The 25,345-nt window shown below is 41.1% G+C and overlaps 1 protein-coding gene across 2 annotated transcripts; it reads right to left on the bottom strand.

Annotated features, from left to right (window-relative positions):
* Positions 1-5,381: 5,381 nt before the first annotated feature.
* pmt.L (phosphoethanolamine methyltransferase [provisional] L homeolog) lies at positions 5,382-24,306 on the bottom strand. 2 transcript variants are annotated; one of them, XM_041590031.1, is made up of 12 exons: positions 24,282-24,306; positions 21,445-21,619; positions 20,546-20,701; positions 20,065-20,201; positions 16,672-16,811; positions 15,928-16,116; positions 9,477-9,566; positions 8,975-9,064; positions 8,491-8,613; positions 8,266-8,397; positions 7,477-7,593; positions 5,382-5,833 (listed from the first exon to the last, which is right to left on the bottom strand). In XM_041590031.1, exons 2-12 carry the CDS (start codon positions 21,603-21,605, stop codon positions 5,708-5,710), a joined length of 1,461 nt encoding a protein of 486 aa, XP_041445965.1. In that variant the 5' UTR covers positions 21,606-21,619; positions 24,282-24,306; the 3' UTR covers positions 5,382-5,707. The 2 variants fall into 2 exon arrangements, with proteins under 2 accessions (XP_041445965.1, XP_018113190.1); XM_018257701.2 differs by lacking the exon at positions 24,282-24,306 and adding an exon at positions 23,949-24,275.
* Between the last annotated feature and the right edge of the window lie 1,039 nt (positions 24,307-25,345).

Below are 25,345 nucleotides of genomic sequence, written 5' to 3'. Positions count from 1 at the left end.
ATGCAGCGGTTTTTAAAAAGCCTATGGAGAAAAAGATGGAGTTTAATCTAAAGAAATCGTTTGCGGCTGCGGGAGCGGCATGCAGGCCAGCTGTAGCACTAACTTCTGTTTCTAGAGCAGTTAAAGTTTGGCTCCTGAATATCGAGGAAGCAATTTCATCCAATGTCAAAAGACCTAAATTATTGGAGATGCTTGCAGACTGCAAATCAGCGATTGACTTTGTCAGAAGCTTCGGTTGACTTAGTGCATTTTATGGCCAGATCCATGGCACTTTCAGTGGCAGCAAGGAGGGCATTGTGGCTGAAGCCTTGGGCAGCGGATGCAGCCTCGAAAACAAATTTATGTCAGCTCCCTTTTGAAGGGGATATGCTTTTCGGTGAAAAACTAGACGCCATTATCAAAAAGGTCTTGGGTGGAAAAAGTGTATTCGTTCCTCAAGAGAGGAGAAGTAAAAGAGGCAGATATGATACATCATATGCCAGAGACAAAGACAGGCCTTTTAAATCTTCAAGGCAATATAGACCTGGGAAAGAATACACAAGACAGTCATCCTGGAGATCGGGGCGTCCTGGCTCCAGGGGGAATATGAAGAGATCAAGTTTTCTCTTCCTCCTCTTCTACAGCTCAGCAGCAATGAGGATACCTTGACTCAGGCAGAAGTAGGAGGCAGATTGAATCTGTTCGCTCAAGTCTGGGCCAGAACGATACAAGATCGATGGATGTCCAAAATAATTCAAGAAGGTTTTCGTTTGGAGTTCGAAACAATCCCAAGGAGGGATTATTTTTTAGTTTCTTCGTTCCAGAACAAAGAGGAGAGTCAAGGTTTGGTTCAGGAGTATATGAATCAGCTACTCATCTCGAAAGACATAGAAGTAGTTCCGTCTCAAGAAAGAGGAAAAGGATTTTACTCAAGGCTTTTCTTAGTAAAAAAAGCATCCGGCGCTTTAAGACCGGTGTTGGACATGAGAAAGCTAAACAAATTCTTAGTAAAGAAAAAGTTCCAGATGGAGTCCTTAGCATCCATCATCAAGGCCATCTCAATCGGAGATTGGTTAACGAACATAGACTTGAAGGATGCATATTTCCACGTACCAGTCTTCCCAGAACACAGGAAGTATCTACGATTCGCAGTAGGAGAAATTCAAGTACAATTCAGATGTCTTCCATTCGGGTTATCACAATCCCCAAGAGTCTTTACAAAAGTCTTCGTTACCATAATAGCAGAATTGAGGAAGGAAGGAATAGCAACTTTTCATTACCTAGATGACATCCTGGTGGCCGCAAGGTCAAGAGAAGAAGCAGAACGACATACAAGACGAGTATTGGAAGTTCTGCAAACACACGGATGGATTGTCAACCTAGAAAAAAGACAGCTAATCCCGTCAAGGTCACTGCCTTTTCTGGGAGCATATTTCCAGACACAGGAAAATTTGGTAAGTCTTCCAATCCAGAAACAGCAGAAAATTCCGCAGGCAATAGAAGACTTCAGAAGCCGTGCGTCATTGACAGTGCATCACTGTCTGAAAATTCTGGGCTTGATGTCTTCAACGATACAAGTAGTAAAATGGTCAAGATGGCACATGAGAGATCTTCAAAATTTCCTACTAAGAAAAGTAAGATGTCCACAGCTAAATATGTACAAAACACTAAGGCTGCCGCAAGAGATAAAACACAACCTAGATTGGTTGTGCGTAAGAGAAAATTTGATGAAAGGAACACAGCTGGAAGAACCAGTATGGGTGGTGCTAACAACAGACGCGTCAGGTTCCGGCTGGGGAGCCCATTTTGGAGAACATTTTGCTCAAGGGTCATGGGATATGAAACACACCTTCGAATGTTCTCGAGCTAAGGGCAATAGGAAAGGCTCTATTGCTCTTTCAGATGTTCTTAAAGGGAAGAGTATAAAAGTCATGTCAGACAATGTCACAGCAGTCGCCTATGTGCAGAAGCAGGGAGGCACCAGAAGTATGACATTTTTAAAAGAAGCCATTCCGATATTCCAGTGGGCAGAAAGATGGCTAGAGAATCTTTCAGCAATACACTTGCCAGGAACAGAAAATGTAAGAGCAGACTTTTTAAGTCGAGTCAGTTTAGACTTAGGAGAGTGGAGTCTTCACGAGAACATCTTTCAGGAATTGGCAAACGCATGGGGCATGCCAGAAGTAGACGCTATGGCTTCAGTCCAAAACAGGAAATGCGAAAAATTCTACGCATGGTATCCCTGCGAAGAGGCACTGGCCATAGACGGTCTAAGTCAAGATTGGTCCAGGGGACTCGTGTATGTATTTCCCCCAATTCCTCTTATTTGGAAAGTGTTGAAGAAAGTGGATCGGGAAGCAGTCGATGCTATAGTACTGATTCCCTTTTGGCCAAGAAGACCTTGGTTTCCTCTGCTTCGCAAACTTACCTTAGAGGGTCCCAAGAAGATTTTGAAATTCCCAGGTTGGTTGTCCCAGGGAATGTTCCTCTACCAGGAGAAGGACCCCCTGTCCTTAATGGCATGGAGGTTGAAAGGGAGAGGTTAAAGAAACAAGGTTTCAAAGAAGAGATTGTGGATTTTCTCCTAAAGTCAAGGAAGTATTCCACTTCATCTCAGTACTATAAAGTCTGGGACAGATTCGTGCAATTTGCAACCCTCAAAAACCAAGACCCAATTTCTCCAACAGCTTCGTTGCTGGTGGATTTTCTGTACTCAGGCTATGAGAGGGGTCTCCAATTGAGTACATTAAGGGTGCAAGTGTCAGCTATTTCAGCGTTGACAGGAGTAAGCTGGGCTTCGGATTCATTAGTCCGAAGATTTTTTGATGCTTTTGTAAGAGTAAAACCTTGCATAAAGAAAATTGCACCTCCTTGGGACTTACCGTTTGTTCTGGATGTTCTCACAAAAGCTCCCTTTGAACCATTAGAAAAGTCTTCTTTATGGAACCTTACCTTAAAGGTTATACTACTGGTGGCGGTTACGTCAGCATGTAGAGTTGGAGAATTGGCTGCCTTGTCTGCTTTAGAGCCTTATACGGTAATCTTCAAGGATAAAGTTGTGCTTCGACCTGCGTTCAAATTTCTGCCGAAAGTTGTATCAAAATTCCATATGGAATTAGAAATGGTTCTTCCATCTTTTTGTCCATCTCCAAAGTCGGACAGAGAAAGATATTGGCACACATTAGATCTGGTCAGAGCCATTGAAATTTACCTGGAGAGGTCCAAGATATTCAGAAAGTCAGACCATCTGTTTGTGATTCCCTGTGGGTTCAGGAAAGGGCAAGCTCCTTCCAAAAAGACTTTAAGCTCCTGGATTGTGTCAGCAATTGCGAAGACCTACAATATAGCGGGCAGGAAGGTTCCCTGGGGGTTAAAAGCCCATTCCACCAGAGCGTTGGCGAGTTCATGGGCAATGGAAGCAAAAGCATCGCCAGAAGCGATTTGTAGAGCAGCAAGATGGTCGTCTGTCAACACATTCATTAAAAACCATAGACTAGATGTCCTTGCCTCCCAAGAAGCTAGATTTGGGAGGAAGGTCTTGCAGTCAGTTATACATTGCTGAATAAAGCATATTTTTTCGTTTCTGCAATATTGTGTATCCCTCCCTTTTTTTCGTAGCTTTGGAAGTCCCATTGGTGAATGCTGGCCAGGGGTGACTAGGAAAACAGGAAATTGTTTTTACCTACCGTAATTTCTGTTTCCTGGTCACCTTCCATGGCAGCATTCACCAGGGAATTACCCACCCTAGATGTCAGGCTTTAGACTAAGACAAGTGAGTATGGGTGGGGCTCTCATTTTAACTTGTTAGTGGGAGGTCCTGTCCATTGGTCCGGAGGGAGGTTAACCCATTGGTGAATGCTGCCATGGAAGGTGACCAGGAAACAGAAATTACGGTAGGTAAAAACAATTTCCTGTTTTAAGGCAGCAAAAAATTTATAGTTTAAGTAAAGTTTATTTATTTGACTAACCATATAGAAAAGAATTTGGAATTATTTTCTTTTAAGTCTAAAAAATTTTTTTAAAAATTCATTCATCCCATTTGGATTGTTTTGCCTCCAAAAAGAATTAATTAGAGTATATCTTAGTTGGGATGCGAGATATTGTTTTCTTACTATAGAGAAAAAGGAAATCGTTATTAGAAATTTGATTATTGGATTGAAATGGAATCCATGGGTGATGGCCTTCCCGCAAGTCGTTGATTTCTGGGTATGTATCAACAAGCTTTAAATTCCCTTATAAATACAAAAACGTGCCACAATTACATCATTATGCTAATGTGTAATAATCTTATACAATTATTCCATTTGAATTAATTATAATATTACACATTGCTATAAAACACGATTTATAAATGGATATTTCATGATTATTTTAATGTATGCAAAGGTGACACCTATTGGTGAGATTATATATCACAATTTTTCATGATGTCTTACCACAGACCTGCTATTCAGAGATAGCTAAAAATAATTTGAACATTAAATAAACCCATCAGGATAGTTTTACCACCAATATGGATTCATGCAGGTTAAGTTACCATCAAGTACAAGGTACTGTTTTATTATTACAGAGAAAAAAGAATTAGTCTATGGGAGATGGCCTTCATGTATTTAGTTGCTTTCTGCATAGCAACTTTCCAGATAACAGATCCTATAACAGTATAATGTTTTTATCAAGTTCAGGGTTATATTAAATTGAATTTTAAATAGAGACGTATTGTGAGTATTTTAATAATGGGTGTAATGGTGACACCTACTGGTAAGATTGAATATCCTGTTTTATAGCAATGTGTACTTTTTCATTGAATTCAAATCGACAAACTTGATTGGATTATCACACGTTAGCACTAAAACGTCTTTTTGACTCCTTTTATTATTGTTAGGGCAGAGACACACACAAAGATTCGGGGGAGATTTAGTGGCACGGCGACAAATCTCCTCTTCTTCGTGCGACTAATCTCCCCGAACTGCCTTCCCGCTGACTAGAATCTAAATTATCTATGGGGTTTTTAAAGGCATATTTATCAAAGGGTTTTAGCCGGCTGACTAAATCTCCTAGAATCTCTCGTGTCTCTGCCCTTAAAAGAATTAAAATTTTGTAATAATGAAAAAAATTGAAGATTTTATCTCCCATACAGGGACCTTCTTAAGGATACACACAGATGAAAAATGTACATATACATATGTATTATATTAGTTATTCTCTTCCTAGTAGGACAACCTGTTGTTGTATCCCCTGATTCCACTAGGTGGAGAAGCTAAGCCATAGTGTACAAGTTACACAGTGTCACCCATCATCTCCTAGAGACAGCTGGGTTTGTCCTGTCCCAGCAGGTAAGCTTCTAAGTAAAAGGGTCAAAAAAGTTGTTTAAATGTTGAAAAAAAACACAGAAATGCACAAAAGAATGTTAATTCTATTATTTTAATAGATATTGCACTGGATTTATAAATTATTATAACCTTAGTGTCCATATTAACATAATATCTTTGTATTGTATAATAGAACATGAAAATCATTGTTTTAATTTTTTTTTTTGCTAAAAACATGTTGTAGTGTATTTGTAGAATAGTCTATTGTGAGGTTATTTTTGCAGCACATTCAATTAATACTGTTACATACAGTGTTACATCCAGAATAAAAGAAAACAAAATCAGGAACCATCAGTATTTTATGACAGCAATTCAGGGTAGTGGTTTGACCACAAATAACTAAACAGGAGGTAGTGAAGTTAGGAAATTGTTTCCATAGGCTTTTCTGCATAGAATAGGCCCCAGCGCTGGTCTCCTAAACTACAACGATGTTGTTTTTCGTTCCAGCCATCAATAATGTACTTATAATCTTCTTCTGAGAAATTCTGCAGAGGAGCGAATAAAGGAAGGAAGGATGGGAGAAATATAAGAGTTAGATATAAATCTTATTAACGTGGTAATTTATCATCTACTGTACACAATGCAACTCCAATGGGTCTTGGCACAACAAGACAAGGAATGTAAAGGTTCCCTATTCTCACCTTACCACCTGCCCGCTTGATCCAATTCCCTCAAAACAAAACCAGTAACATCCCGGAAGTATCCATCATAGCTAACAATTCCACTATCACCCCCTATCCCCAGGCCTGGTGCCTTGGGGTTATCCTAGATTCTGCCCCGTCATTCACTCCTCATATCCAGTCACTTATTAAATCAGGTCACTTCCACCTAAGGAACATATCCAAAATACGTTCATTTATCACCCGAGATGCTGCCAAAATTCTTATTTATCCTCTCGCCATATCAGGTCTAGACTACTGTAACTCTCTTTTAATTGGCCTTCCCCACCAGAGACTGTCACCTCTCCAGTCCATAATGAGCACTGCTGCGAGGCTCATACACCTCAGCAACCGCTCCTCCTCTGCCATGTCATTCTGTCAATCCCTGCACTGGCTTCCACTACCTCTCAGAATTAAATTCAAATGAATGACCCTGGCATTCAAAGCACTTCATAACTCTGCCCCACCCTACATCTCTGAACTCATCTCTCTATATACTCACCCAACTGCTTACTACACTCCTCTACTGACCTGCTACTCAACTCTTCTCTCATTACCTGCTCACATTCAAGACTTTGCAAGGGCTGCACCCTTCCTCTGGAACTCTCTCCCACGGTCTGTCCGACTTTCTCCCAACCTTTCTGCTTTAAAGAAATCTCTTAAAAAGCACTTCTTTCGAGAAGCCTACCCTCACTCTGCTTAATTACCAAACGCAACAACACATAAGTGTAAGCTTTTTCTGCATAGGGCATTCCTCACCTTTTGTACCAGTATTGATGGTGATGTATGTACATACATATGTTCTATGTATATAATTCATGTGAATTAGTTGTAATAATCACACTTACTTAACAGTGCTACGCAAAATGTTGGTGCTATATAAATACATGTTTAATAATAATATGATATTTTGAACAAATACATAGGCACAATATACCTAATGATCATCAGAAGCCTCTCTCAGAAGAGAACTTGCCTAATAGTCTATGAACAAAGTGACAATAATATACTTGCCTCCTCCACCATTTATACCTGGAATAGCATACTGTGCTCACTGGCACCCATAAGTGATATGATTAGCAATGACCTCCTCCCCTCCACTCCCTTTATTTTCTCTATCCATGTTATTCTTCTCAATTATTTCTACCATGTTGCTCTGATCCTTACTTTGACAGTGATAAACTTGACCGACATTGTTTAAAAAATATACGCAGCAGAGACATATTTGCGTCCAGTACTTTGTAATAAAAACACATTGTACAGTATTCTTTATGCAAAATTAATGGTAAACTGCCAACTGTCTTAGCTTAATATTTTTTTAGTTTTTTTGAAAATACAATAAAACAGTTTGGAAAAAAAATATCACCCTCCTAGAGATAGATAACTTTTCTCATTAATACTCTTATCTTCCCACCCTGCAGTCATATTTGTCATTTAAGATTAATAGCATACAGGGTAAATAAAGTTACCTCAATGAATTCCTGCTTGATGTCCTGCGTTCGACTAAGTTCTGTATTTAAAACGTTCACAAACTGTTCAGTTCGGTCCTGAGCTTGAACATTCACAAAACCAGCCTTTTCAAGGAACTATTTAGAGATAATGAAAATGAAGAAACATACTGTTACATAACACACATGAGTAACACATACAAGAGCAAAGCAATCAGTGGACAGTCTCTTATATTAAAGGAAAACTATACCCCCCCAAACAATGTAGGTCTATATTAAAAGATACTGAGTAAAACAGCTCATGTGTAAAACCCTGCTTCATGTAAATGAATCATTATCATAATAATATACTTTTTTAGTAGTATGTGCCATTGGGTAATCATAAATAGAAAATTGCCATTTTAAAAAATAAGGGCCGCCCCCAGAGATCGTAAGATTCACTGTGCACACATACAAACCACATGTAAGGTCACATGAGCCAATTAACAGACAGAGTTCTGCATTTTGCTTCCTCACTTCTTCCTGTTACAGTTAGTGTTGTAGTATTTCTGGTCAGGTGATCTCTGAGGCAGCACAGATAGAGTCACGAAATGGTGGTTCAAGGCAAGAGATGTAAAAGGGCAATATTTATGTAAATATATATTCCAGTTTGGTAAGATTCTTTAATATGTCATTCAATTTGATATAAACTATCTGTTGCTTAAGTGTTCATTTTGGGGGTATAGTTTTCCTTTAACATTGGAAAAGTATGAATATGAGCTTGACGTTCCTTTCACATACAATAGTCAGGCATTCTAGTAATAGTAATACCTGTCCATACTCCTTAGGTGTATACAGAATATAACCTCTTTGATTTACATATTCCTGGAAAACTGGAGACCAGGGTCTTTCTCCACAGCAGTAGTCTGTGATCAGTAGTTTTCCACCAGGTTTTAACCAGGACTGTAACAGAAAAATATGTAAGATGTAGCTGTTCATCCCTGTCCCTATCACTATAACTTCCCCTTCCTTTCAACAAATCTTTCCCCTACTCACAAAGAATCTTCTGAAAAGAGCCTCCTTATCATTGATGTGGAGGATAGTGTCTCTGCTGTACACCACATCGAACGAGGCCTCTGAAAAAGACCTTCTTGTGGCATCCCCAATTTCAAACTGTACCTATAGACAAAGAAGTACATATATCAGCAGGACAATCAAACAACCTGTATTCCAGTTGACATACATTTGCTAAACTTTTAGGTAAAAATGTTGTATTGCAAAACACATGGTCTTACTATGGAAGAAAAAACCATCTATATACACAGAAAGGAATACAAGTGTATTCTATAAAATCAGCTTTTAAATAGTGCCTAAATAGGCTATGCTTTTAAGAAGTGTTATAGGGGATCTATCAAGTGCTGTCCCTTTGATGCTGAATGCTAGATTAGTCCACCAATCTATCTCCCCTGCAGGTTACTGGAACTAGATACTGAACAGGAAGCCAGGCCATACTGTAAAGAACCCATAGTGATTCACCCACCAGAGGAGTTTTCTCTGTGATGGCTCTTTCCATGGCGATCTCCACCATGTTAGACGATAGGTCCATCCCAAGGACTTCCACCCCATATGTCTGAAAGAAAAAAAAAAAAAAAAACAGGGTTATAGACTGTGCATGCCTTGTTTTCTAGAAATAAGCATTTATAACATAATATTTTATATCAACACTGAAGTAGTAGAAGTTGGAGTAGAAAAGCAGTTTATTTAAGTTTAATTGAATAAACATGCAGCATTCCCAACAGAAAGCAGGTTTATGAATGCTATTTCAGCATGTCTCACAGAAAGTCATTGTTGCATTGTAATTTAAGCTAAAACATTTTGTTACCGTAACCTAGGAAATTCTTATGGTTTCTTAATGTTAGATTATAAAGCATTTCCTTATTTGAAAAGTATATTCTTCCTGGCAGAATTTGTTTTGATGAGTATTGTGAGATATATTTCTAACTAACAAATCACAAATTCCCCTAAGTAAAAGATAATTTTACCTTGGCCATGTAGAAGTCTCCTCCACCAATGCCACAACCCACATCAATGACACTTTGTCCGGGACGCAAGTTCAACATGGAGATGAACTCCTTCAAGAAACAAAAGGGAATGAATACAGGCGGAGTGAGGTTTCTTCTTTCTCTGTCATCATAGGGGGACACAGGGACGATGGGGTTAAGCTCCACCCTCCAGGAGGCAGGACACTTACTAATAAATTTGTGGGCGTGCCTAACCGGCTTAACCCCCACACTCCAGCTTATCCAATCAGTTTTTTAAGTGTCCTGTTACCAGGAGGATGGACGTCCAGCGATGTTAGTCAAGGATGACTATTCTCTTTCTGTGGTCTTACTCTGGGCAGCGCATGTTTGTCCTTAGTACAGTCCCAGTATTTCTCCGCCCACCGGGGTCATTTCTAGCCGTTATAGGCTATAACGACCACCCAGACGTATCCCTGCTAAGTTTGGCGATGGCAGATGGTCTGGCCGGGATGGGCACGAGGTGAGTACCTGCCTTGGGCATAACAACTCACCTCACAGGTATGGCTTGGCAGCCTCCCCCCTAGCAGGGTAGCCCTCCCCCCGTTCCCCCCCTTATCCTTACTGTTTTTGTAAGAGGTGCAGGGCGTGCTCCTGTACTGGCCGGTTCTTTCCCTCCATGCTGTGTCTGGGCGCTCGCTGCGCCTTCTGTCTAAGTGAGGAGACGGCTGAGGGGGGAGAGGGCCGGATCACGCTGCGCTGGAACGCATGCGGCGTATGCGTTCCGGCGGCCATCTTGCGCACGTTGTGCGCATGCGCGCATGCGTTCCAGCGGCCATTTTGCGCATAGTGCTTCTGCTGCGCACCGGATGGTCCATTTCTCCGCTCCTGCAAGTACTAGAGAGTTGTAAGCGGTTGCTGACTGCCCCACACACTCCTACTTACCCAATCTCCATGGCAGAAGGTAGGTCAGAGGGGTTATTTACCAGGGCAGGGGGGAAGGCTGCCAAAACAGCGCAGATTAAATTTTTTGCCTGTGCCAATTGCAATGTTAAGCTGCCTCGAGGGCAGGGGGAGCCGCTCTGTAAGTCCTGTTTAGTGGGGCAGAGTACAGCGCTCATTTCAGAAGATGTTTCAAGCCCTCCAGCGGCTCAGCCAGAGAATCCTTCAAGGGAGAGTATTTCTCAAGGTCAGGGGCTCAGCTCAGATGCTGATGTGCCAGCACCATTGTGGGCCATTCATTTAACACAGTCCCTTGCTTCCTTGCAGGGTCTTCCCTCTATTGCTGACAATTTAGGAAGAATGTTAGCCAGACTTGATCAAAAGACTAGCTCTAAGCGAAAGCGGTCTGAAGAAACTAAAGTGCCTACTACGTCTGTTCATTGTTTGTCTGACGAATCTGCAGCTGAGCAGGCATCCTCACAATCTGAGGGAGAATTACTTCCTTCTGAAGTTTCGTCTGGGGAGGAGGAAGAAACTGTGGAGGATCACAGAGATCATGATAGTCAGCATGATGTGGAGGGTATTATTAAGGGTGTTATGGATGTGTTGAATATATCACAAACGCCCAAATCCCAGGATGATTTAGGTTTATTCAAGAGGAAGCAAAAATCCGAAGTTTGTTTTCCTTCTCATGAGCATCTTCTTCACATAATACAAGAAGAGTGGAGTGTTCCAGAAAGAAAGTTTCAGACGACTAGGAAATTTTCTAAGTCTTATCCTTTTTCGAAAGATCTGATAGAAAAGTGGACTAATCCCCCAGCAGTTGATGCACCTGTATCAAGATTGGCCAAGTCCACTACATTGCCAGTCACAGATGCGGCATACTTCAAAGACCCATCTGACCGAAGATTGGAAGGTTTTCTTAGGTCAATTTATTCTTCGTCTGGGTCAGCTCTTCGCCCATGCCTGGCTTCGGCTTGGGTGGCCAGAGCAATACAAGCGTGGTCCGAATCACTTGTCAAGGACATCCAGAATGCAGTTTCCAGATCCGATCTGTTATCATCAGCCAATGCGATAGCAGAGGCATCGGCTTATTTGTGCGACACCGCACTAGACATAGTTCAAGTCACGGCACGTACTTCCGCGCTTTCTGTTGCAGCACGTAGAACATTGTGGCTGAAAAATTGGTCAGCAGATCTGAGTTCTAAGAAGTCTTTGACATCTCTTCCATTCAAGGGACAGCGCCTGTTTGGTGAAGAGCTCGAAAAAATTATTTCGCAGGCGACGGGAGGAAAAAGCACTTTTCTTCCACAGGCCAAAAGTAAAATAACTACTTCCACCAGACGGGGAAGGTTTTTTCGTGGCTCAAGTAGACGATATACACGAAGAAACAATTCACCTCAGCGGTCACACTTTCGAGCCAAAACAAACGACAAAAGTCGCATGCATTGGAAGACCAATCGACCGGTTACCAAGCCCGCAGCAGATAAGTCTTCTTCAGCCTGACGGGGTACCCCTTCCGGAGTCGGGGGAACGTATTGGGGGCAAATTACTCCAATTCCGGGAGGTGTGGATCAACCATGCGTCAGACATGTGGGTGAACGAAATTATTTCCGAAGGTTACCACATAGATTTCTCAACCATTCCTGGCAAAAGATTCATCATGTCCAGAGTTCCTGCAGATCCAGACAAAGCTGCTGCATTTCTAAATTGCATCACAAATTTAGAACAAACTGGAGTGATTGTTCCAGTGCCACATTCAGAGAGATTTTCCGGATTCTATTCCAACATTTTCATTGTGCCAAAGAAAAACGGTTCCTTCAGGCCGGTACTAGATCTCAAACAGCTGAACAAGTTCGTCAGATCAGTACGATTCAAAATGGAGACTCTGAGATCAGTGATAAGAGGGATGGAGAAAAATCAACTGCTGATGTCTATCGATATCAGAGATGCGTACCTCCATGTACCAATCTGGCCGCCGCATCACTCCTTCCTTCGATTCGCATTCAGGAACCAACACTACCAGTTTGTGGCTCTGCCATTCGGACTCTCTTCAGCCCCCAGAGTGTTCACAAAACTAATGGCAGTATCGGCGGCGGCGTTACGTCTGCAAGGGATTTCAGTCACTCCTTATCTGGACGATCTGCTTCTGAAAGCCAGATCAGAGGAAAAAGCAGAGGAAGATCGGAGCAAGGCAATCAGTCTTCTGCAGAATTTTGGCTGGACCATAAATTGGTCGAAGTCCAATTTGCGACCCAGTCATCACATGACATTCCTGGGTCTCGAGTTCAATACCATTACACAAATGGTGCATCTTCCGTTGGACAAGCAAATGAAGGTCATGAAGCAAGTCCGTCTACTCCTCCGAGATCAGAGTCCAACTGTTCATCTAGGAATGAGAGTACTGGGACTCATGGTTGCTACCATAGAAGCCGTTCCATTTGCACAGATTCACTTACGACCATTGCAAGCGAACATTCTAACGTCATGGAGAGGGGGAGCTCTAACTCGCAAGCTCAATCTATCTCAGTCGACAAGAGTAGCCATCCAGTGGTGGCTGCGACCGACCAATCTCTCCAAGGGTCAATCCTGGGCGACGCAAGATTGGAAGATAATTTCCACAGATGCCAGTCTGAGGGGTTGGGGAGCAACCTGGGACAACTTGTCTGCCCAAGGTCAATGGTCTCCAAGGGAGTCCAAACTTCCAATCAACATCTTAGAGCTAAGGGCAATAAGACTAGCTCTGGCCGAATGGACAGAGTTATTACAGGCAAGTCCGGTTCGATTACAGAGCGACAATGCTACCGCAGTGGCGTACATAAATCGCCAGGGAGGTACTCGCAGCAAAGCGGCGCTGTTGGAAGCTCAACAAATTCTCAGTTGGGCAGAAACCAACGAAGTACAGCTGTCCGCGATCCACATCCCAGGAGTTCTAAACACCAAAGCAGATTACCTCAGCAGAATTCGTCTAGATCCGGGAGAATGGGAACTTCACCCAGAAGTGTTTGCAAAAACTAGTACTCCATTGGGGACAACCACAGGTCGATCTAATGGCGTCAAGAAGCAACACAAAGGTCCCTCGATTCTTTGCTCGTTACCGAGAGAGACTGGCAGCAGGGGTCGATGCCATGACGCAGAAATGGCAGTTCAATCTAGCGTACATATTCCCTCCGCTACCCATGCTTCCACGAGTCCTCAAGAAGATCAGACAGTCAGACATCACGGTAATTGTGGTGGCTCCTTACTGGCCTCGGAGGACTTGGTTTTACGACCTTCAGGAAATGTCAATAGCACAACCGATACGTCTCGAGAACAGGCCGGACCTTCTGTTCCAAGGGCCCGTTGCACATCACAACCCAGGGTTGTTCGCTTTGACGGGATGGCTGTTGAGGCAGACATCTGGCGAAAACAAGGGTTAACAGAAGAAGTTATTGCCACATTATTGAGAGCTCGTAAGTCTTCATCTTCAAAATCATACTACAGAGTCTGGCAATCCTATCGGAGTTGGTGCGAGGAGTTCAATCTATCCTTTCACAAGCTTAGCATTCCGAGAGTTCTGTCTTTCCTGCAGCGCGGGCTCAGGCGAGGTCTAAAACTCAGCTCTCTGAAAGTACAAGTATCAGCTCTGTCAATCCTATTTCAGTCCAAACTAGCCTTGAATGATACAGTACGCACTTTTCTACAAGGAGTGGCACATATAGTTCCTCCATATCAGCCTCCAGTTCCAGCATGGGATTTGAATGTTGTTCTTGAAGCCCTTCTGGATCCACCATTCGAACCGATGGGATCTATTTCAGATACTTGGCTTACCTGGAAGGTAGTGTTCTTAATGGCAATTACATCCACTAGAAGAGTGTCAGAACTGAGTGCACTATCGGCAGATCCATCTTTTCTAGTGTTCCACAAGGATAAGGCAGTCCTACGCACAGTTCCGTCTTTCCTTCCTAAGGTGGTCTCGTCATTTCACATCAACCAAGACATTGTTGTTCCCTCTCTCTGTCCGGAACCAAAGAATGATAAGGAACGTCGGCTACACAACTTAGATGTAGTTAGAGCCTTACGATGGTATATTGAAAAATCAAGGTCTTTTCGACGGTCTCAAACTCTCTTCGTATTACCATCAGGGCCCAGGAAGGGTCATCCTGCATCTAAAGCTACCATTTCTAGATGGATCAAGGAGACCATCAGACAGGCATACATGGCCAAAGGGAAGATTCCACCGGAGGGAATTCGAGCTCATTCTACAAGAGCAATCGGAGCTTCCTGGGCTTGGCGTAATTCAGCCTCATTGGACCAGATTTGCAGGGCGGCTACCTGGTCCTCTGTACATACTTTTTCAAAATTCTATAAAGTTGATATTTTTTCTTCAGCTGAAGCATCTTTTGGGCGCAAGGTGCTGCATTCTGTGCTGAAGTAATGGTTAATTCGTTTTCCCGCCCTGCTGTTTTGGGGGCTGCTTTGTTAAGTCCCCATCGTCCCTGTGTCCCCCTATGATGACAGAGAAAACAGGATTTTTTATACTTACCGTTAAATCTGTTTCTCTGTGATCAATAGGGGGACACAGGGCGGCCCGCCCTAAAACTTTTGTTTATTGACCATTTGGTCATGTCGGGATAATTCCCTGATTTACCTTCTACGTGGGTTATTATTATTTTGATTAGTACGTAATCCTGTTACAGCATTTTTTGTGACAAACTGATTGGATAAGCTGGAGTGTGGGGGTTAAGCCGGTTAGGCACGCCCACAAATTTATTAGTAAGTGTCCTGCCTCCTGGAGGGTGGAGCTTAACCCCATCGTCCCTGTGTCCCCCTATTGATCACAGAGAAACAGATTTAACGGTAAGTATAAAAAATCCTGTTTTTGGGGGTTAATGATGTTAATGGCAACTGCCATCTATGAATGTACGATTCTATTTCTGTATGTGTGTCGCTTAATCATTGTATACTTCTTTAATTCCTATTATTTTTTTTTTATAATATTGTCTACCGTGTACCGATGTAAAATCGTAGAGCACAGTGTATCCTAGTAGCAGTTTATAAATAAAGTTATACATACAGAACCAACTTTTCCCAGTTCTCCCCTATTCTTTAGTCTCCCAAGAAGGAGCCATACCAAGCATATGAATGTCCTAGAGTCCCACAGGTGGGCCAGCATTACTTCAGAGGTGAAATAACTTAGGTTGAAAAAAGACACACATCCAAGTTCAACCACAAGTTCAAGTCTATATATAACCTGCCTGTTAGTTGATCCAAAGGAAGACAAAAAAAACCCATTTGAAGGCTTTCCAATTTGCCTCAGAGGGGGAAATAATTCCTTCCTGACTCCAAGATGGCAATCGGACCAGTCCTTGGATCAACTTGTACTATGAGCTATCTTTCATAACGCTGTATTCCCTCACTTGCTCAAAAGTTATCTATTATAACTATGATAACATAGTGTTAAATAATGTTTCAGCCGGCAGTTCCACTATAAGGTAAGAATACCAATTATTAAAAACGTAAAGCAGATGTGAATCCTATGTCACCTAATTACCTTAGTGGTTTCCAGTCCTCCAGTGCTCACAAATCCCTCCCCGAATATCTTTTCATATCTGAGGATTCCTCTACGGGAGTACTGCTGATTATCCAGAAACTGCTGGAAGGTGTTGTAGCCCTGATGGCCATCTGGAACTCGCGGGACCTTCTGAAGCAACCAGCACACCTGGTTCTGATTTTTCTTTAGCTGAGCAATGGAGATAGCAGTAATGAAATAATGAGGTGCACACAATAAAGAAATGGATGTGTAAGGCCAGGCTATAGGATAGGATATATAGTCAAGGTGAGCAAAATTTTAAAGGGGTTGTTCACCTTCCAACACTTTTTAGAATTGATACAATAGTTGCTAATATTCTACAGATGCTGCTGAGAAATGTATCAGCTAAATGTAGCAAATTGTAACAGCTCAGAATCTGCACCTGGATTACTGAACTGCCAGACAAACACCAGAGACAGGGACATTAAGCTTTAAACTTAGATGTTGGAAAAACTATAAAAAAAAAATAAAAAAAATGGAAAGCAATTGAAAAATGTCTTCTGTTCTGGTGAACAATCTGAAAAACTGAACTGAAAAAACATGTTTGGAAGGTGAACAACCCCTTTAATGAAACACCTGAAAGGAATTGCTAGAGATAAAATGAGATCTGACAGAGATAAAATACAAACAGAAGAGTTTGGGACAAAAGTGTGGAAGGGGCAGCATTTCTATTAGGAGCACAGATCCACAGCAGGGATCACCTACCTTTATATATGTCTGCACAGACCTTGACATCACAATCTCAAAACCAGAGTCTCCTGAAACTGAGGTAGCCGATGTCAAGAGGAGGTTATACCGAGCTGGGGTGCGGTAAACTGTGGGGTTAAATGTTCTCTGTTTGTCCCCTGAAATGTAAAGGATTCCCATTAATATACTTTACTTTAGGCATAACATTAAAAAAAATATATATATATAAAATAACAGACATGAGCTTTGAAGTTTATAAAGCTGTATAAATTATTTTACACCAACAAAAGTGTTACAAATGGTGTAAAATAAAATTGCCATTAATTAAGCTATGAATCATACTTGTTTTTTAAAGGGGTCATCTAAGGAAATTGTGTCAGTAACAATACTGTCCCAAATAATATTCATTTTATTAAAAAATTTGATGTCAGGATAAATGACAGTGCCTCTCTTCATACAGTGGATCTCCAAGCCCCTGCTTGTGTGATGTGCAGGAAGCATGGCCGCCATCAGGGGGTCACAGGGGGGACAGTTGTCCCGGGGTCACAGGATTTTGTGTCTAAGGGGGGGCCCGGCCATGCTTCACTTACTTCATTAGCCGGGCCCCCCCCCTGCTTCACTTATAGGGGGGCCCAGATCACCAATTTTTTTTGGAACTTGTAGGGGGCCCTGATCACCAATTATTTTTTTTTACTTGTAGGGGGGCCCTAACTACCAATTTTTTTTTAAAAAAAAAATTTTATGGGGGGCCCTGGCACCTTATGACCATCAATAGCCTATTATAACGTGTGTGTGTGGGGGGGGTTACCTTTTTTGGCACTGATGTCTATGTGGTCTTTTAACTGTAGTGTGGAGTGGGCCAGATATGGGGTGGGGCTTGGGGCCCTGAACATATTTGTACGGGGCCCTGTGATTTCTAATGGCGGCCCTGGCAGGAAGGCAAAGTACTTCAGAACTGAAGTGCTGGTACTCATGCCCTTCCTCTCCAGCTTCATTTAAAGATCAATAATCCAATTTGCTGAATCATGACAGCCAATCGGATTAAATATATGTTAATGAGAAGGAAAAGACATGAGCAGTAGCACTTCAATCCTAATTTTCTTCTTCTTTTGTGCCACAGGTAAGAGAGAAACCATCCCAATTGGCACTGCTACTGTATCTTAAAAGAGGATTCTTTAAATAATAAAGATCTTTTGGTAAACGCAATGTAATGTATGGTCTGTTCAAATGTAGACAGTTGTCCAAAAGTGAAGATCCCCTTTAACACAGTACTACACATTTCTGATATCAGCAGGTACCATCCATTGCAAATGTAAAAGTGGCGATATTTCTGAGGATGTGTATTTTGATTTACTCCAAAAATGTTTTTACATTTATATTTGACACCACCTGGTGTAGTGAAGTCAGTGCAGTTGAAGAAAGATTCTTGAGTGTTTTGCTGGTGATCCCTATGATTTTCAAGTGGTGATGTGTGATGTATTCTAACCACTTTTTTACAGACCTTAATAAACAGGGGCAAAAAGAATATGTTATATGTTATGTTAACATGCTTCTCTGTTTCAGTGCATGTTTTTATTAAGTGAACTGATCAATTAATTCAACCCTACAGTTGTCATGTTATTTGCTTTAGCTTAGTAAATCTAGGAATTTGTTGCAACTATAACAATCTATTTATAACAACTAGTTATGCTGCTCCATTGCTGTCTATGGATACCCTATCTGAGTCACGTACTCTGCTCTGTCTTTTATATCTAAATATAGCAAATATGCAGCCAACTGAATGTTCTATGTACACAATTTAAAGGGACACTGCACCAGAAAATAGCAAATGTGCCTGTGGAAAATAATTTATGGTAGCTTCTCCCCATTGATCTACTCCAACACTCTATTACTTTTACTGTATAGTAAGGCCATATAGTTATGACAGGAGGTATATGATGCCAGAATTTTACCCACCAAAACATACATTAATCTCATTCTGCCATATGAGACTGTGTCCAAAGTAGTGTAACCCATACAAACAAATGATGAACTATTTATTTTATTATTATTATTGACGGCTTCTGGTCTCGTAGGAAGAATTATTTCAGTTAACAGTTAAGTAGCCATGCAGTGGAAGGCATAAGAGTAAATCACATGAAAAGCCCTTAGGTACAGAGCCTAATGATGTCAGAAAGTGATTTACAGCAACTGTAGTTGTCCTGCCTCTATGGACAGTAACATTTTTAGTATTACAGATATAACCGAGTTGTCTGATGAGCAAGTGTTAATGGGGTAATAATAAACACTAAGTTTGCTCAGGAGCAGTAACCCATAGCAACCAATCAGCATGAAGCATTTACTGTTCACCTGTTTAAAAGCAATCATCATATAGCTTGCTGTGGGTTATTTCACCTGGACAAACAGTGCCTTTTATTACATATTGGGGTAAACTGGCTAGGACAAGTAATGTGAGCAAATTAATACTCTGTATTTATTTTGGATGTGTTTCCATAATCTCATTGAACTTTTGTGTTTTAGCCGATTTATTTTGATGGAAGACAAATTTCCATTATAGCAACGTTTAAAGGGGTGGTTCACCTTTAAGGTAACTTTTATTATGCTATAGAATGGCCAATTCTAAGCAACTTTTCAATTGGTTTTCATTGTTTATTTTTCATAGTTTTATAGTTATTTGCCTTTTTCTTCTGACTCTTTGCAGCTTTCAAATGGGTGTCGCTGACTCTCTTATAAAAACAAATACTCTGTAAGGCTACATGTATTGTTATTGCTACTTTTTATTACTGATCCTTCTATTCAGGCCCCCTCCTATTCATATTCCAGTCTCTTATTCAAATCAATGCATGGTGATGCAAAGGTGAATAACCCCTTTAACCACTCTTTTATTAATCATTCAATCATGAACAGAAGTAAACAAGACCACTATAATGTTTTTTATGGTTTCTGGCTAAAACCCTGTAAAGGGAAAGTCAACACCTTCCCCAAAAAATATGTTTTGCCTAAAAAGAAAACATAATTATAAGCAACTTTGCAATATACAGTCATTAGAAATGTTCTTTGGTCTTTAAGTTATCTTTATTATGTTTTGTTATTGTAAGACGTGTTTGTCTGTCCCTTTCTATTCTCTGTCCTGATGGCTCAGACTTTTGAAACAATGTAAGGCTGATAACAAGACTTTTGAAACATTGTTTAAAAAATAACAACCAGAAGTTAAGCAAATGCTACTTTCAATAGCACTTTTTTTACTAGTAACTTTAACAGCACTAAACATTTGTAATACACGTTTATTGGAAAGTTGTTTAGAATTATGTTTTCTTTCATTAGGCAAATATTTATTTTAGGGTTGACTTTCCCTTTAAGTGACACAGTTGATAAAGTTTACAAGCATGTCCCCATTGGTACTGAACTGACCAGACTGGAAGAAGCAGGACTCTCTAAAGAACAGATAGCCGCCTGGTTTGAGCCATCCCAACATCTTTTGTGTCAGGGCTAGCAACTCTGCATCTGTCAGGTACATGAAGAGCCAGTTGGAAAAAATGAAGTCGAAACTAATGAAAAGAATAAAACGAAAATATCACATTAATCAATCAACCTCAAAATCATTATACATCTATTTACACAATTTTAGCCTCTATACAGACTTTTTCATTACTATCATACAGTAAATAGTCTACATGAGCAGGACCCAATAGGTTTTTGTAAAAGTAAGTAATTATTGCTACAGTAAATATTGGTTTAAATAAATATAGATACTTTCAACATTTTCAACATTTTCCACTGCATATTGCACTTGTGCTGCGATAAGATAAACTGCGCCGTTAAAGCTTAATCTGTATGCATATTGATAATAATATCTCACTGGAGCCTGGTAGTGCTTTTATGAAAATCTTACCTTTCTTTGGGCAGGTCGAGGGTAGTGACATCAGCTTGCAAGAAGGTGATGTTGCCACGGAAACCATTATCCTCGCGGTTCTTTTCTATAAAATTTTGCATGAAGTCCACAGCAGTCACATGGCTGGCAAGTTTAGCTAGATGTCCTGTGAAACGGCTGAATGGGAGAATAGAGTAAAAACATAAAAGTATGGAATTCATAGGATCACCACTACAGACTGTTAAAAATAATAAAAATTGGGGCCTGCTTATTTGTTACAATTAAAGAGACCTTTACAGTAACATTAAGTGTGATATATAAGAGCCTATTTCAAGCAACTTTCTAGTTGGTGTTTATTGTTTCTTTTGTGTGATTTTTTAAATTATTTAATATAAAGAGTTAAACAGCTTCACATATAATAAATTTGGTACCTTTAAATGACAGAGGTGTCTCAGTGCTCCATGACCCTCTGAGTCTTCCCAACTAATTCTCCCAATGGCATGGAATACTTTGGGGGAGGAGTTTCAGTTTTTATATCTAGTTATGGTCCACTGTCCTGCTCAAGGCAATTTCTTATACATCTTGCCCAGCTTTAGATATTTTGAGGTGCTGTTAGGCATGTATGGAATGCTGTGCATCCCTGGGTAGAAAGTATCGACCATACTATGGCATATGTGAGTGCTTATTTCCCACATATTTCCCACAAATCCAATAAAAAACCGGATGATACCTCTCAGTCCCCAGATCATCAGGAAGTTAAGAACATGGGATATGGGAGATACCAACCTAGCTGTAAAATAACAGCCAATTCCAGGGCCAGTATTACTAATTTATCGGCAATATACTTGCCAGTAAGTCTGAAACCCCTTGCTGTTCTGCCCCCGAGCCTCCTCAGATCTGCCTGCAAAGTTAAGTCTTACCCTATCCCAGCCCCCAACTCCAACACAGAGTGCCCATCCAAGCTGGGCAATAATAAGATGATTTCTGGCTTCTCTTCAAGGGATAAAAGCTTAGCACTGGAGTCCAACATCATCTCTTCCACTGTGGCATCTTGAGAATGTTCCTCCCAAAACTGTGTCATAACTTGACGGGAATCTAGATGAAAGAACAAAAAAAAATGTGTTTCTTTAAAGGCCATACTGTCAACGATCTGACAGAATTTCACTTTGTCCAAGAAAACCAGAGCAAAATTATATCTTTGCCAGTTAAAGCCAGACCATCTGAGGCTGCACCCAAGTTGACCTGGATTTTTTAGGCCCAGGCCAGTCTTGGGACAGTAACTGTGCAAATAATAACAGAGACATCAGGACATAGGGCTGTAAAAGTATAAAAGGAGACAGTCTGCCTTAAGAAGTCTGTACTGTACCCCCAAACCTGCTTTTGTTGGTGGTGGCATATCAGCCCAAAAGAGCCTGACCAAAAGGAAAAATCTGCCTTCAATATGACAGCTCCACTTGAGCACTTTTTCTGCACAGACTGAAAGCACTGTCATATTTCCCAACCTGTAATATAACCCTCTGCCTCAACCTAGAAGTGCTCCTTTAGCTCATGAAATCATGAACATGAATTATTTCTGTTTATGATCAACTGAACATCAGCATTTGAAGCTCATTGCTCTCCACAGTGGTTTCTTGACTGCAATATCCAGTATCTCCAGGGGAACTATAGCGGAAATAGATTAATATAAGCTTGATCATACTGAAATAAGAAGCTTTCTAAGTACAATCAATTAATTATGTACTGTTTCTGAAATAATCAAGTTTATGTTCACTGTCCCCCTCTCATCATCTGTTTCTCTCCAGTCTCTCTTCATGCAGGAGTTTTCAGATTTTCATTTACAGTTAGATCCAATATATCTTATAGGGGGGGGGGGCTCCCTTTCCTAGAAGATGTTTTAGCGCTCATTCAAATAACTGATTACAATACAAACAAAATAACTGACTTGGGCACAAATTCTGCATGTAGAGAGACATGATGTCTGGCGATTTTAATAGAGTGAGCTCTAATACATCTTCTAGGCAAAAGGAGCCCCCCCCATAAGATACATTGGATCTAACTGTTAATGAAAATCTGACACCCAACTCCTGCAAGAAGAGAGAATGAAGAGAAACAGATGCTGAGAGAGGGATAGTGAAGATAAACTTGATTATCTCAGAAACAGTACTGAATTTTTAATTGATTGTACTTATAAAACGTCTTATTTCAGTATGATAAAGCTTATATTAACTTTTCATTTTCAAAATAGTTTCATGATAGTTTGCCTTTAATAACTGACTAATGGGGCTGTTTCTGCAACAACTATAAAGATCCCTGATGTCAATTTACGCTTGCCTTTTGTTCACAAACTTTTTCCCTACTAGCTAACAGTAAAACAGAGCACCAGCTGTGACCCCGCCCATTCTGTACCGTGCGCCCTATGAACAGTGATTGGCTACAGAGAAAGGCAAAGTAGAAGACTTTTAACAGGAGGGGGTGGCAATCAGCTCTGCAGAATTTGTGGTGCCTCAAGCAAGGTAATATTATTCAGAATAGCTGAATACTTAGGGGGTTATTTACTAAAATCAGAATTTATCTAATTATTTTAATAATAAAAAAAAGCTCGACCAAACTCCCTTCCCCGATTTTGTCTTATTTATTAATAAAATAACTCGAATACATTGGATAAGTAAAAAACTCGATAAAATGGAGCAAAAACCCGAATTGTATGATTTTTTTTACTTTTCTCCCGAATTGCTAGATTTTTTCGGGTTTTTGCCTGAAAACGCTGTATTTTATCGCATTATCAAGCTAAACCCAGCGCAGACCACGATAGCGGATAGGGACATCTGCCACTGACTTAAATCCTAGTTTTTGCCCCAAAAAACCAGACCAGATAGACGTTTAGTAAATAACCCCCTAAATCTCTGCAATTTTAGCCCAGTGAAGACAGCTACAAATCCCATAAACCTCTATCTGTACAGCTACAGGGAATGGAGGCAGCCTACGTGTAAAGGTCTGGGTTTAATACAAGTTAGGTAGGTAGGTAATTACAGATTATCAATTTAAAAAGGACTGTGGATAGAGGTGCAGTAATTGCCCTTTCCAATCTTTTGGAAGCTCTTTTATTACACAGAACAGGATCTCCGTTCTCAGAAGCAATACAGAAAGTTCAGCTCCCCCACCACCAGCAGCAGCAGCATCTTATACATTAGAACAGAGCTGACACTGGAGATGATGCAATTCTGGCAGTTAGCAACTCAGAAGGCACCACTGCCTGCTGCTGTCATGTTCTATATGTCTGGCCCACATGGCTTGGGATTTCAGTATCCCGGATTAGAACATCACTGATGGCATCCGTAGTGGCAAGGCTATGTGCCCCCAGGGTAACAGATCCATGCAAACCCAACAAATGCTCCAAATGAGACAGCAGAATCTGCTCACTTACCATCTGCCATGTTTTCTATTGTAGTCTTCACCGGTCTGTAGGCAACTAGATAAACAGTCCTATTTCCTAAGGCTCCAGCAGCAAGATATTTTTATATCCAAAGTCTATATTTTGTATAATATTAATTTCTATATCTATTCATGTCAAATACAACACATTAAAAAAAAATAACACTATAAAAAAAAATCCCCCGTCCCTATAATATTGTACTAGTATATGACAGTGTGGATAGCAACTCTGGTGCGACTGAAACTTCTGCTGTATCTATTATATCTCTTGCCCCTAGGCCTCATTAGAGAAGCTACACGTAGAAGCAGCGAGAGAAACCCTTACTTTAAGGTATTTATAAAGTAAAACGTGCACCGCCTCTCAACATTCCAGCCAACGTGTAGTGACGTTCTGTCACTGAAACTCCTCCCCCTCGCCAACCTGCCGATATGTGACCACGCCCACCGTCAGCCTGCCGATATGTGACCACGCCCACGCACCTGCTGATTGGTTAATAATTGCTAAGAAGACGGAGGGGAGCCAGTTGCTTGAGGGGTTGTGTGGTTCATGCAGATTAGAGGGGCCTCTCTTACTGTGCTAAGGTTCAGAGAAACAGTGAGGTGGCGCTGAGCTGAACAGGCGAAGGGCATCAGCTAGAGGAGAAAAATAGGTGCTCTAAGTGACGTTAAAAAGCATTGTTGTACTTACACTTATTCTATATCAATGGATATCATCATTGGAAAGTGATATTTACCTCACGTTGTTTTAGGAAGTCTGGATTTTTCGTGTAATATGAGCCTAGTATAGAAAATAGAGTGAGTTAATTGCATCATAAACAGACATGTTAGCCATCCCCTTTTGTGGCCTCCTACTCCAACAGAGCTGGTATTCGTAGTAACCAGGACCGCCATCAGAAATTGCAGGGCCCCATACGACAAAATTTCCTGGGCCCCCTGGGCTACGCCCACTGCAAGCCCCACCTACAGGTCTGCCCTCCCCACCACACAGTAAAAAAACAAAAAAAAATATTGGTGGCTAGGGTTCCCACATGTTAATAAAAAATAAAAAGATATTGGTAGTCAGGGCCCCCAAAAAAAACATTTGCGGCCAGTACCCCCCCCATTAAAAAATATTGGTGGCTAGGACCCCACATGAGAAAAAAAAATTGGTGGCCAAAATTTGTAGCCAGGGCCCCCCCCACATTATAAGAAAATTGGTGGCCAGGGCCCCTTAAACGTTCATGCCTTCCCGAAGTCAGCAGCTCTCAGAAAGATGGGGGGCCCGGCTAATCAAGTAAGTGTGGCGTGGCCGGGCCCCCTTACCCTCGGGGCCCCTACAACTCTCCCCCCTCGGGCCCCCTACAACTATCCCTCCTGTCCCCCCCCCTGATGGCTGCCCTGGTAGTAACA

This window comes from Xenopus laevis, chromosome 4L (assembly GCF_017654675.1).
Source record: "Xenopus laevis strain J_2021 chromosome 4L, Xenopus_laevis_v10.1, whole genome shotgun sequence".
Lineage (NCBI taxonomy): Eukaryota > Metazoa > Chordata > Amphibia > Anura > Pipidae > Xenopus > Xenopus laevis.
This window is presented reverse-complemented; position numbering and strand designations above follow the sequence as displayed.